This window comes from Alligator mississippiensis, chromosome 14 (genome assembly GCF_030867095.1).
Source record: "Alligator mississippiensis isolate rAllMis1 chromosome 14, rAllMis1, whole genome shotgun sequence".
Classification (NCBI taxonomy): Eukaryota; Metazoa; Chordata; order Crocodylia; family Alligatoridae; genus Alligator; species Alligator mississippiensis.
Genome location: NC_081837.1, coordinates 29432825 through 29445005, shown reverse-complemented (window position 1 = coordinate 29445005; position 12181 = coordinate 29432825). Strand labels below are relative to the sequence as shown.

The following is a 12181-nucleotide window of genomic DNA, read 5'->3' as shown; positions in this document are numbered from 1 at the left end:
CAAAAGAATCATAGAAGCAGGTCACATCTAACTGCTACTGCGTCCTGCCACATACCGTGTTCCTAGTAGGAATTCTAGATCAAAACTGGCAGCTTGCAGTGCTTTACAGTTCCCTATTTGGACAGTCCTTGAGCAGTGGCAGAAGCTCAAATAGTTTTTACAAAGGAAACCTTCCATAGGGCAGGACATTTTGGATTAAGTTTGGTCCCCTTTTCTGATCTTGGGTGTCTTGAATGTCATCATGTGCCTCTGGAATGCTAAGTAATCTGCATTAATGAAAGCCAGAGGAATCTATGAGATTCTTCCTTTCATAATATGCCAAAGTAGAGCGAGATCCTCATCCTTTAGCAGAGGAAACTATTCGCAGAGAACATGGTTTAAAAATATGCTGTTAAGCTGGTGGGAGGAGGATGGTTATACTGTTTTCCCTCCCCTCCAAGTGTTAATGCTCATGAGCTCAAATTTCTTGCCCAGTCTTGATGTGTTTTTCTGCTCAGGTTGGGAAGAAGATGCTTCCAGTGAAAGTTGTAAAGATACATCCATTAGAGAAGCTGGATGAGGAAGCTTCTGAGAAAAAGTCTGATGGTGTCTGTGACTCTCCATCCAGTGACAAAGAGAATTCCAGCCAGATTTCCCAGGACAACCAGAAGGAGTCAATCCTGAAGGAGGATGACAACAGGAGGGAGAGTATGAGTAAGTAACAAATAGCCCACTTAATAGATTGTGGTTTGGGTGAATGGGAAATGCATTCCTGTTGCTTTTTCTCAGGCCTGGGTTATGAAGTACTAAATATGGTCTTTAGAGGGCATTGTTTAATTGTCAGACATCTTTAATACTGAATTAAAGAGCACTATTAGTCTCTAGCTACATGTAACTTATTACAAAGCAGCAAATGTGCCATGGTCTTTTGGTTTTCTTAAGGTCATATGGTATATGCCTGCAGTCAGGGAATTTTACAGTACTTCCCCAGCCAATAAAAAGCATTGTCTGGGGAAAAAAAAAAATTGTGTGCTTGAAGTACCTAGAGTTCAAAACAGGTGCTAATTTCTAGATTTGCGTTTGTGTGATATAGTCATGTGAATCTTTCATCAGAAGTCTTATTAAAGAAACTGTACCTGAGTTGTGATTAGGACCCATGTCAGTTTGTGCATGGTGACTTTTAGCAAAATGGAGGCAAATCTCCTGGAATTAAATTTTTTAGTCTCAAACACATGAATATAGAAGGACATAATGGTATAAGAAATACAGAAGAACCATGGATAGCAGCAACACACAAAAGTAAAGGTTATGTTGAATTGTTAAATTCTGTTGCAACTCTTTTTCTTCCCTCTGTGGTCCCTCTGGAAAACCAACCAAGCCCGTCTCTGAACTGTGCAGCTTTCCAGTGTATATTCAGTATCTAACAGTTTCTCACCTTGCTTATAGACGTTCAGAACTAGTTGTTTCCTTCAAACTAAGATCTGGTCAGAAAATGAAAAAACACCATGTGACAAACTGTTCATATTATACATGTTTCAAGTTAAACAGAACAAATATCCTCTTTGACACAAGTTATGACACTGAGTGTTCAAGCCTTCCTCTTACTCCCCCTATTAGAAACTCTGGTAGTGAAATGTGTTAGACTCTGACTCCATGCAGCGCCCAGCAACTAGGGAGACAACGATCCAATTGCTCAGAGAGCAAATACTGGCACACATTGCTAGCAACAGCTTTATTAAAAATGGAGGCAGCTTCGGGCGAGCTCCCAAAGAAACCGGGTAGCAGCCATGAACATTAGTTCTTTCCACATTTATACACCTTGGTTTATGCTTATTAACATTTACTCCACCTTTTGTCCCACCTTTTTTCCACCCATATTCCCTCCTATCTCAAGATCTGCCTCTGTTTACTGTTTGTTTCATTAGCATGGCATTACCTATGCATTTCACTCATTTACATGTTTTTTGCTATGAGCACATGCCTAAGACTTTGACTTTTGCTTTCTCCGGTCACTTGCTGTTTCTTGCTGACTTCTTCATCTCCGAGGTCTTACTTCTGCTCATCTCCAACAATAGCTGGTGGGCTGCATCCTGTTCTCCTTACACAATAAGCTATATATCTTACAACACTGCGACCTTGTTAGAAAAATGCTTGCCTAAGCATCTTGCAATGTTACTTTTTAATATATCATTCTGCCTTGTGGTTAGCAGCACCACAACGTTCCAGCACGGGGCAGCCACATGGTCCGGGGGGGGGGGGGCAGGGATGGGGCTGGGTGGGCCCTGCTGTTGTGGGAGCCCACCAGGCTTCCCCTGGTTCCTGTCATTTTTGGCAGGAACCAAGGGCAGATAAATATTGATATATATATATTTTTTTTTTCCTAAATTTTTTTAGGGGCCTCGCAGGCCAAATAGAATGGCCTCGCAGGTCGGATGCGGCCCATGGGCTGTATTTTGCCCACCCCTGGGCTAAAACCTCTTATTCAGCTGCAAATCCAATGCTCCCCAAGATTTAAATACAGTCACCCTAACAAAATGGAGTATTTTGTTGCCACAGATGGGCTTTGAGTGTAAGCATATCCTAGGTTTTCCCATCAGAAATGGAGTACTTCTGGCAAACTTTGTTGGTAGTCTAGGCCACAGAAACTTCATATTTGTTGTTGTACGCAAAAAAAATTGTGCTTTGTAAAGGGACTATTTTATAATAATTTTTCATGGGGACTATCTAACAGGTCGCACTCCCCAGCACCATCTTCCCTGTTAATCCACGCCTTATGTGGGGTGCCCTTGGAGTCTTCTTTGGAGTTCTTATGTCTCGCACTCTACTCGCCTGCCACGTCTTGATGAAAATTATTGTTGATGTTCTTGCAAGCGGGAGACTGCCTATTTTGTATGTTGGGGTCTTTCGCCTACACGGGCCTGACCCCTGTCTTACTCTAGCTAGGCCTCCCTGTCTAAAACCCACCACACAGGGTTTGACTCTAGCCTTTTCCTGTGTCAGGCCTTGTTACAATTTGGCCCCCTGGTCCTCCTCAGGCTCCCTGCAGCCCTGTCTCACTCCGCGCCTCCCTGGCGCTCGGGCTCCCCACGCTGCCTTGGGTCCCCTATGAGGCCGCCTCTATCCCCTAATAGCCTCACCCAAGCCACCAGTCTTATTAAATAATCAAAAAAAAAAAGAAAAAATAACTGCCACCAACCAATATGATCAAGCAAAGCAGCAGGTCTGCTTACATTCGCCGGGTTCGTGCTTCAGTTCCCTACGGTCCTTGCTGTGGTGCAGCTGCCGTCCCTCCACAGCTTCCGTAGTTCCCGCGTTTGGACCGCTCACCCAGCTTCTCTGCAGAGCTCTCGGAGGCACTCCTTCCCCTTTGGCTGCTGTCTCCCTTGCTGCCACTCTGCCCAGCGTTTTTATAGTCCTGCCTCTTCTGGTCAGTTGACTAGCTGGCTAGGTTCAGCATTTAACCCTTTCCTTACCATACTCCGTACCCAGAAAGTTCTGGCCTTAAAGGGGCTGACCTGCTTTCTGGTGACAGAGCTAGGGTTCCCCATTACAGGCTATTAGAAAATTTCTTGAATGAAACCTCAGCAAGCTCAAATCGGGCTAAATATCAAAGCTTATCATAAAGGCACTTGTATTTAACATGCACTTCAGAAATGAAAACTAACTCTTGTAGTACTTGAAGGTGAGTATAATGTAAGTATAATATCCATTTCATACTCCCTCTATACATTCAGGTAAAGGTGAGATGGGATCTAATGCATGATCCACACAATCATGCCTCCTACCATGCCATATGTGCATGGCAGGATGCATGATTGTGGGATTACGCATGAGATTCCATCATGTCTTATTGCTGGTGCAGGGGGAACCCAATCCTGGGCTCCTCTTGCACCAGCAAGAAGCAGTTGAGGGGCTTCCAACCGCAAGGGTGCCCCACTCACCCTGAGGCTGGGAGGTCAAAGCAGCCCTGGTCCCCCAGGCCCGGGGTTTTCACACACCACCCAGGGCAGCCACACCCTGGCTGCCAGGGCCCAGCTGGCTTCAGGCACCCAGTGTTCATAGCTGTAGGAGTTGGCCCTTGTGCTGACGGGAACTAGAGTCTGCAGCTGCTGGTGCCCCATAGTTGTGAAACTCCCAGCCCTGGTTGGGCATGGTACACCCCTGAGGTTGGGAGCCTCGTCAGCTGGCAGGCTGCTATAAGTATAAGTTAAAGCTTGATAGCAACCAGCTATAAACTTAGTATACATTTTCAAGTTCTAACTTTATAGCTAGTTGGAGCTTTTTCTGGCTTGCTAGCTACTTTGTATGTGTGGCTGGTCTTAAGGTAATTGCACAATTAACCAGTTAATTGTGCAATACCTGTAAATGTGTAGAGGGGGCCACAGATGAGTAAACTGAGAAATAAAGTGAAATGGCTTATCTTGAGTGACAAAGCAAGTTACTTGCAAAACCAGGACTGGAATTAGCTTCCAACTTCTAGTTCAACACTTAGTCTGCTACAGAATTTCTGTGCAAATCCTGAGCAGTTGTATTAATAGGAAACTCGTGCTTTGAATTGTTGACCATGTAAATGTTGTGGTAACCGTTGTAATGGACCTTTATTGTCAGCGATAAATATATAGGGAGATACTCTGACTCTGAATTCTGAATCTGTGAAGCAATAAAGTGCTGCATTAGTAATGCTTGGAATAGGGCTAATGCCTACTGGGAAAGGAGAATATAGGAGATGTTCTCATTGAGGAGTAATTCAATTAATTTTCTTGCCAGTATGGAACATCGCTTTAAGTCTGTTTAAAATAATGCATTGATACAATTCAGAATAACATTTTAGTGTTTGTCGGAACTTAATTGAACAAAATATTGCAGAGCACAAAACTAAATATGTTAATTTCTGAAGGCACTGGTTAAGAAAAGTATAATTCCATTTATGAGAGGGATGGCATCATGATTGTGAGGATGTTATGTGAGTACTTAATTTCATACAGAATAGTCCCTTAATGGGAAGTGTACACAATTATGTATTGAATATTAAGCATTCATGTGTATTTTTGTCTGTGCTCTGCTGCCCATACAGATGTTAGTAATGCAGCCCAGCAGCATCCAGCCAGTAAGTCTGGTGGGGAAATGGGGGTGGGGGCGAGAAGGGGTATGGGAGGTGCAGCTAGAGGCCTGTATGGTGAAGGAGGGAGTGGGGCAGAGGCAGGGTCAGATGTTGTCCAGCCAGGGCAATGAATATGAGCCTGGGAGGGGTGAACATGGTGAATTTTGGGGTGGCCATAGCCCACTCTGTAGCCATTCCTCTCAGAGACACTGCTGCCACCCACCTGGAGCACAGCCTCAGCCCAGCCCCTCCTTCTGGGAAGAGGCCTGCACAACTGGCTCTGAGCCCACAAAGGACAGACTGCCCTTGCCCCATACACAAAGCCGGGGCGCACATGCCCCCATACCTCCCCTGGGGGTCCGTGGAGCAGTGGGGAGCTGCCTTGCCCCCTGAACCTTCTGCACCCCCTGAATGAGCTGCCCGTGGCTCTGCCCCACTCCCAGTGGGGTCGTATTCACGGCCCTGATTAGGCAGCCCCTGCCCCACCCCGTCCTTAGCTTTGGGGGCCTTGATCTGCTCCACCCCCACCCCTTCCCCCCTCACAGACTTACAAGCAGGGAGCTGCTCTCTAAGCTGCCTGGCTGCATATCGGCTATCTGATCAGTATCTGCTGATATGGCTGGTTAATAATTGGCTGTTGGTATTGGCCAAAAAAATCTTTATTGGTGCACCCCTAGTTTCTTGGTTTTTCTTCTAAGAAACTGGAATCACAGAAGTGATATGCTGAAAGCCATGTGCAGACCAGTGGCAGAGCCAAGAGTAGACCCCAGGTCTTCTGAACCACTGGTTTTATCTGATAGACACAAATTTGGCATTCTTAAACTTGAACCTGTTATAGACGCTGTTGATATCTATTCTGTTAACATGTCTTAGTGTTCAGGCATTCAGATTTTTTCTAATGCAGCTTTTTCAGACTTGCAGCGTCTGACTCACAACTTTCATTGTATTTATTCAGTGATGACATGAACTGGTAATGCTGCCTCAGTGACTAGAATCAGAACCAAATTATCACTTTCATTGTCTGCTAAACTGCTTACAGATATTTGCAAAACAAAAGTGAACAAAAGGCAAAACCTGAGTTGTGTGTCCTGAACCTTTTCCATCTGCCTTGCCAAGATCCATCTCTTCTCAGGTGCCTTGTTGTCTCTGCTTTGGCTCTTCGTGCCTTTCAGCTCAAGGCAAGAAATTCTGTAATGTGCAGATTTGGGGTCAGTCCCTTCTAGCTTATTTGGAAACTTAAAGCTAATGCAGAATGAGGCTGCTTACTTATTAAGTGTGTAGGGAGCCCATTATACTTGTGCTTTGTAATCTAATCCTTGCTGCTGGCCTGGTTTTGCCAGAGTTTAAAGGCTGGTGTTTTAATCTGTAGAGATTAAATAATGCTTTGGAGAACTGGTTGTTGGAGACTGATTCTCTCGCTATGTGGTTATGTTGTAGATAGCATACCTTTTTTCTTCTAAATGTAAGGGACTATAAAGCATGATTTGCAGTTGAGTCTGTCTGGTGAAGGAACCTAAGCATGGGTACTTTTTTCCCTCCAGTCTTTTGTTTATCAGATCTCAGTTGCCTTCTAGATAGATAGTAATGCAATCTTTATTTATTTATTTATTTATTTATTTATTCATTTCCCCCCTTTATATTCATTTCAGTGTTGTTAAATGCTAATGTTGCAAGGATAAGTCATTGCTCAGTATTGATGGATAGACAATGCCCTTCAGTAGCTAAGGTATTTAGAGCTGTTGGTCAGTACTTAATACAGTACTATTACTTAAAAAGAAAAACAGTGACATAAACAAGTCTGTTTCTGTTCCAGGGTAATATTTTATAACTTGTTGATAGCCATAAAAAGCAAACATAACTTTTAGTCTATTTAAAAGGGGAGGGGGAGCTTCAGGTCCAAAGGGTGCTTTAGTTGTATGATATAATTGTTACGTCTACATGCCCCTAGGTTATCTGAATTGCTGTAGCTTTAACTTTGAATGAGCCAGTGTAAAAATGGCAAAGAGTTAGCACTTGCATCTCTACCAGAATTTGAAGATGTAACAGTTACATCATGCAGGGGTTTAGGTTGTAGCCCTGTTGGTCTAACCTTGTCTGCTACAGTTACATCATGACAGTTTACACTTTTATCATTTGGTTACAAGGCTCTTAAAACTTTTTACTACCCTATGTGCATTTAAGCAAATCATTATTCAGTTCAGGAATACTGGTATTACTGTTCTTGTTTGTCATGGCATGAATGTAAAGATTAAAATCTAGAGATGTATTTTCTACAGTCAGATTTTTATTGAAGGTATTTTAAGGAGGAGCATATGCTTCTAATTGTTCTCCAGCCAAGAAATAAGCCTCTGTTTACTCTAGGTGGAGTTGTATAGTTTCTTTGAATATATTAATGTTTGTGGTAAAGTTGCTTGGTTAATGGATTCAACAGCAGCTCTTGAAAAGTGATCCTTTTAGAAACACTTAAACTACAGCTTTTTTCAGAACGTGAATTGACATGGAGAATACTTCATGTGAACCCCTTTTTAGAAACTCCAGATTTAAGAACTGCTGTATTAGATGGGAGGGGGTGAAACCGTTAAAATTAGATTATTTTTTATTTCCCCAAATATCACTGGTTTGATCAAATGTATCAGCTGTATTGATAGTTCCTTGTTAAAAGCTGGAAGGGATAACAGTCTGTGATTAAGAAACTTTATCTCAGTGCCATTTAATCTCAGCCTGTCTTTACTGTGATGTAGAATCTACTCCCTCCTTAAGGTTGCTGCACTGGCTAGGCATAACTAGTTGACCTGAAGCAGTGGCATATTGAAACACGGAGAGCTTCTGTCAAGAGCCCCTTCCTATGATCAGTTCCTCCACCTATTGGTGACCGGTACAGGAATCTCGGGAGGGGTAAAGGACTTGCTTTGTAGATAGCTATTTTTTTTTAAATTTGTACATAAAGGTGTACCACTCTGGATATGAGCTTAAATATGTTTTTCTAAGTGGTGCCCCCTCATATTTTAAGGCTTTCTGTTCTGGGAGGTGTTCTCAGTTTTTTGTTTCACATTGTCCGAAACTGAGTTTGACGTATTCTAGTGCTCTAGCCTGATCAGAAGCTAAGGTTGTGGGACATCAAAGGAGTGGTAGAGGTCCAAGCATCATCTGTAGCAGCACACTTCGGTCTCTGTGTTTTGAGCACCACACTATTAACTTCCTTATTCTTGCTTAATCAGGTGATCGGGCACGCAGATCCCCTCGGAAGCTTCCTACTTCTCTGAAGAAGGAAGAGAAGAAATGGGTTCCACCTAAATTCCTGCCACACAAGTATGATGTCAAACTGAAAAATGAAGAAAAGGTGAGGTGACTACGTGAATTGCATATTGCATATGAACAGAAAAGGATGAGTAAATAATCCATATGGATATCTCTCAATGGTACAGAACAGGACCAAGCAGAGATCCCCGAGCTGACTTTGAATGATGTAGTTTGTACCTTAGAAGCAGTAAAGACACTTTTTGCACAGCATTTTACTTATTCTGTTAGCTGGGTATCTCTGTCCCATGTAGCAGTGAGGTTTCCATTAACAATGTTCAGCATTATGTTTAAGATGGAGGCTTAAAAGATTGAGTTTTAGCCTTGATGAGCCAGCTGGTTGTTAACTGGTTGATCTGTGATTTACCACTTTGTAATTGAGCCATGGCCAGTGATATGTTAACTGTGTAAGTTGACCAAGAAAAACTGCTGTTATAATCAGGTTTATTACTGTTTGATAAACATAGGAGACTGTCTAGGAAGTTTTAGGTTTCTGCATGTTGAATATGAAGATGAATATGACTCAACAGTGTGGTGAGGCTGCCAAAAGATCAATAAAACTCTGGCGTGCATCAGCCGCTGGGTGGCCAATAGATCCAGGGAGGTGCTTCTCCTTCTTTTTTTAGCATTGGTGAGGCCTCGGCTGAGAACTGTGTCCAGTTCTGGGCACCGCACTTCAAGAAGGAAATGGATAAGCTTGAGAGGGTACAAAGAAGGGACACCCGTATGGTTAAGGGCATGGAGGGCAGGCCCTATGAGGAGTGACTCCGGGAACTGGGCCTGTTCAGCCTGAAGAAGAGAAGGCTGAGAGGTGACTTGATAGCCACCTACAGGTACCTCAGGGGGGAGCATCAAGAACTAGGAGAGAAACTATTCAGGAGGGCACCTCAAGGGAGGACGAGGACTAATGGGCATAAACTAATAGAGGGTAACTTCAGGTTGGATATAAGGAAAACCTTTTTCTCTGTAAGGGTCACCAGAATCTGGAATATGCTCCCTGCAGAGGTGGTGCAGTCGCCCTCCTTGAAGGTGTTCAAGGCGAGGTCGGACAGGCGACTTGCCGAGCTCATCTGAGCCCAATAACTTCCTGCCCATGGCAGGGGACTGGACTTGATGATCGTATTGGTCCCTTCCAGTTCTATGATTCTGTGCTTTCCATTAGCTTTTCAGTGATCATAATCCAGTAGGAAAGCAACAGCAATGTTCACTTAATGATAACAGCTGTAGAATTGCTCCTTTGGTCTCTGGTTTCTCCCTTCTTTAAGATAAGATCAGTATTGTGCATGTGTACAGATGCAAGGTAGGGCTTTTCACAGTTGCCAAAATAAAGTGATACATTTTGGCAAGATATTTGCAACATTTCAAGTATTCTAGTGATAGTTTTAGTTAACTGAACCTCCCACCAACTTTTCTCAAATATCTCCATCCTGCAAATTTTATTTATTTTATTTTGAGGTTACAGGAGGAGAAGGCTTTGAAAAAAGAGGAATGGATATTTCCTGGAAAAGCTGAAGTGTCGCAGACCCTGGCTGCATTCTTATGCAGTGTGGCATAAACCTGCAGAGAATACACGAGTTGAAAACATTTAATAATCCTTGTTTTTCTTTATTTCAAAGATAATCAGCAATGTGCCAGCCGATAGCTTAGTCCGTACTGAGCGTCCTCCCAACAAGGAGATCCTGAGGTATTTCATCCGTCATAATGCACTGCGGGCTGGCACAGGCGAGAATGCCCCATGGGTGGTAGAGGATGAGTTAGTGAAGAAATATTCTCTCCCCAGTAAATTTAGTGACTTTCTACTTGATCCACATAAGGTAAGAATTCATCTGAATTTCTGCTTGAAGGGTGATGCTGGGAGTGGGAAAGAGTCGTTAGCTAAGATTTTTGTGTAACTGGTGGTTTTTTGGAGACTCCACTTGAGACGACTGAAAAGAGCTTAGTTTGCCCAGGGTAACTGACCTACACTTTCTGAAAATCGCTCCTTTTTAAGGCAGTTCAACCTGGGCATCTAAAAACCCTAGTTTTGAAAAGATTGGTTCAAGTTTGTTGCTTAAGTGGGCTATGCTTAGGTCTTAATGGTTGCTTACAGACATGGGGGGGAAAAAATATAAAACAAAATGGCGCTTTACTTCAAGCTTGGTATGCCCTCATGGCAAGCACAGTGCATCCCCAGAAGAGGCGTCATGTTGCACCTGGCTTGCCAAATGTCTGTATAGATCAGGTGTTTCAGCAGGGCTTTCTGGCACTTCTATCTAATAGCTGATTGAATCAGCTTTAGATAAAAGTGCCAGCAAACCTCGCTGAAGCACCCAATCGATACAGACGCTGCATAGCCGGGTTGAACTAACATGTTGCCTCTTCCAGTAAAGCACTGTTTTGTTTTGTTTTTTTCCCCATGTTTGTCAGTGCCCAACGTATCTTAGTGAGTGAGGTGAAAAGTCCAGAATCCAGTGGGTTTCTGATGCATTATAAAATTAATTTAAAATGAAGCTGTGTACTTGTTGACTAATGATGTGGTAGCTTTCAAAAGTTTCTGTCCTTTACTTCCTTTCCTATTCTTCCTGAATTCAGTTTTGAAGTCCTTTGCCATTTAGAAAGGACTCGTTTGTCATGATGCAGAATCCTTTTATAATTAGGACTAAAACTGCTGTCCGGGCAGTTTAAGTAATGGGGACTTGTAAATGGTTCTTGAAGAGAACAAAATTAAATTTTATTAGGCGCTGTGTTCGTTAGTGCTGTGTGACATTTCAACAGGTGTTTCGTTTTGAAGCTGTTTCGACTCGTTTCGAGCTCAAAACAGCAAAATCGAAACGAAATGAAGGCACTTGAAATGTTTCGAAACAGTTTGAGTTTCGAAGCTGGCTTGCTTGCAGCTAAACACAAAGTAAGGAGAGGGAAGAGGGGGGAAGGACTGCTCTGATATTGACATTAGCTTTCGGTTCGATTTCCCCAGCTCTTTCCAGGGGGTGTGGGCCCCTGATCTGTAAGTGGGGTTTCAGCAGGCTTCTGCTGCAGCGGCAGCTGCTCGGAGCCCCAGACTCCTCCCAGGGGAAGTGGGACTCTTCCCTGGATCTGCATGCGGGATAACAGCAGGCTGCCACTGCTAGCGAGTAATTAGTTGTGCTTTGAACAGTTTGAGGTGCAGTTTCACAAAACCCCCTGCACCTGTCTCCTTCTTGCACTCAGAAGGGGCTACCGTACCTGCAGTTTTCATCCGAATCAGGCAAGAAGTGACAGTTATAGGCGTTTTCATGATTCCCCATTATAGCTTATGGGTGAAACATCAAAATGTGTTGAAACAGCGTCAAAACAGCCAAACAGTTTAGACCAGACGAAATGGAGCAGTGCTTTGAAACAGCAAAATGAAACACTGTCCCTTCAAAATGGTGAAATGGAAGTCGAAATGAAACTACTGTTTTGTGCAGCCCTAGTGTTTGTTTTTTATTTACTTTTGTTCTGTAATGTCTTGTGCTAGGGCATTTTAGCATAACACTTAGCAATGCTACATTTTCTTTGCTTTATAGACAAGGAATGCAAGTAACTAGCAAAGCTATTTTGAGATGTCAAAGTTTACTGTGTAGGACAAGCAAGAATGCTGTAACCTTTATACAGTAGTGCAAGTTACTGTATAACGAGTTAGTGCATACTGTATAACGAGGAGAGACTGAGGGACATAAATCTCTTCAGCCTTTGCAAGAGAAGGCTGAGAGGTGATCTTGTGGCTGCCTATAAATTCATCAGGGGAGGGCAGTAGGGAATAGGAGATGTTCTGTTTACTAGGGCATCCCCTGGAGTAACTAGGAA

The 12181-nt window shown here is 43.2% G+C and overlaps 1 protein-coding gene across 1 annotated transcript in view; it reads left to right on the top strand.

Moving 5' to 3' along the window:
* Positions 1-12181, top strand: part of BAZ1B (bromodomain adjacent to zinc finger domain 1B) — a 75667-nt gene that overhangs the window by 12454 nt on the left and 51032 nt on the right. The window contains exons 4-6 of the mRNA XM_014609428.3: positions 498-693; positions 8299-8420; positions 9994-10191. Of these exons, the coding sequence (XP_014464914.1) occupies positions 498-693; positions 8299-8420; positions 9994-10191 (516 nt within the window). The remainder of the gene's footprint in view (positions 1-497; positions 694-8298; positions 8421-9993; positions 10192-12181) is intronic.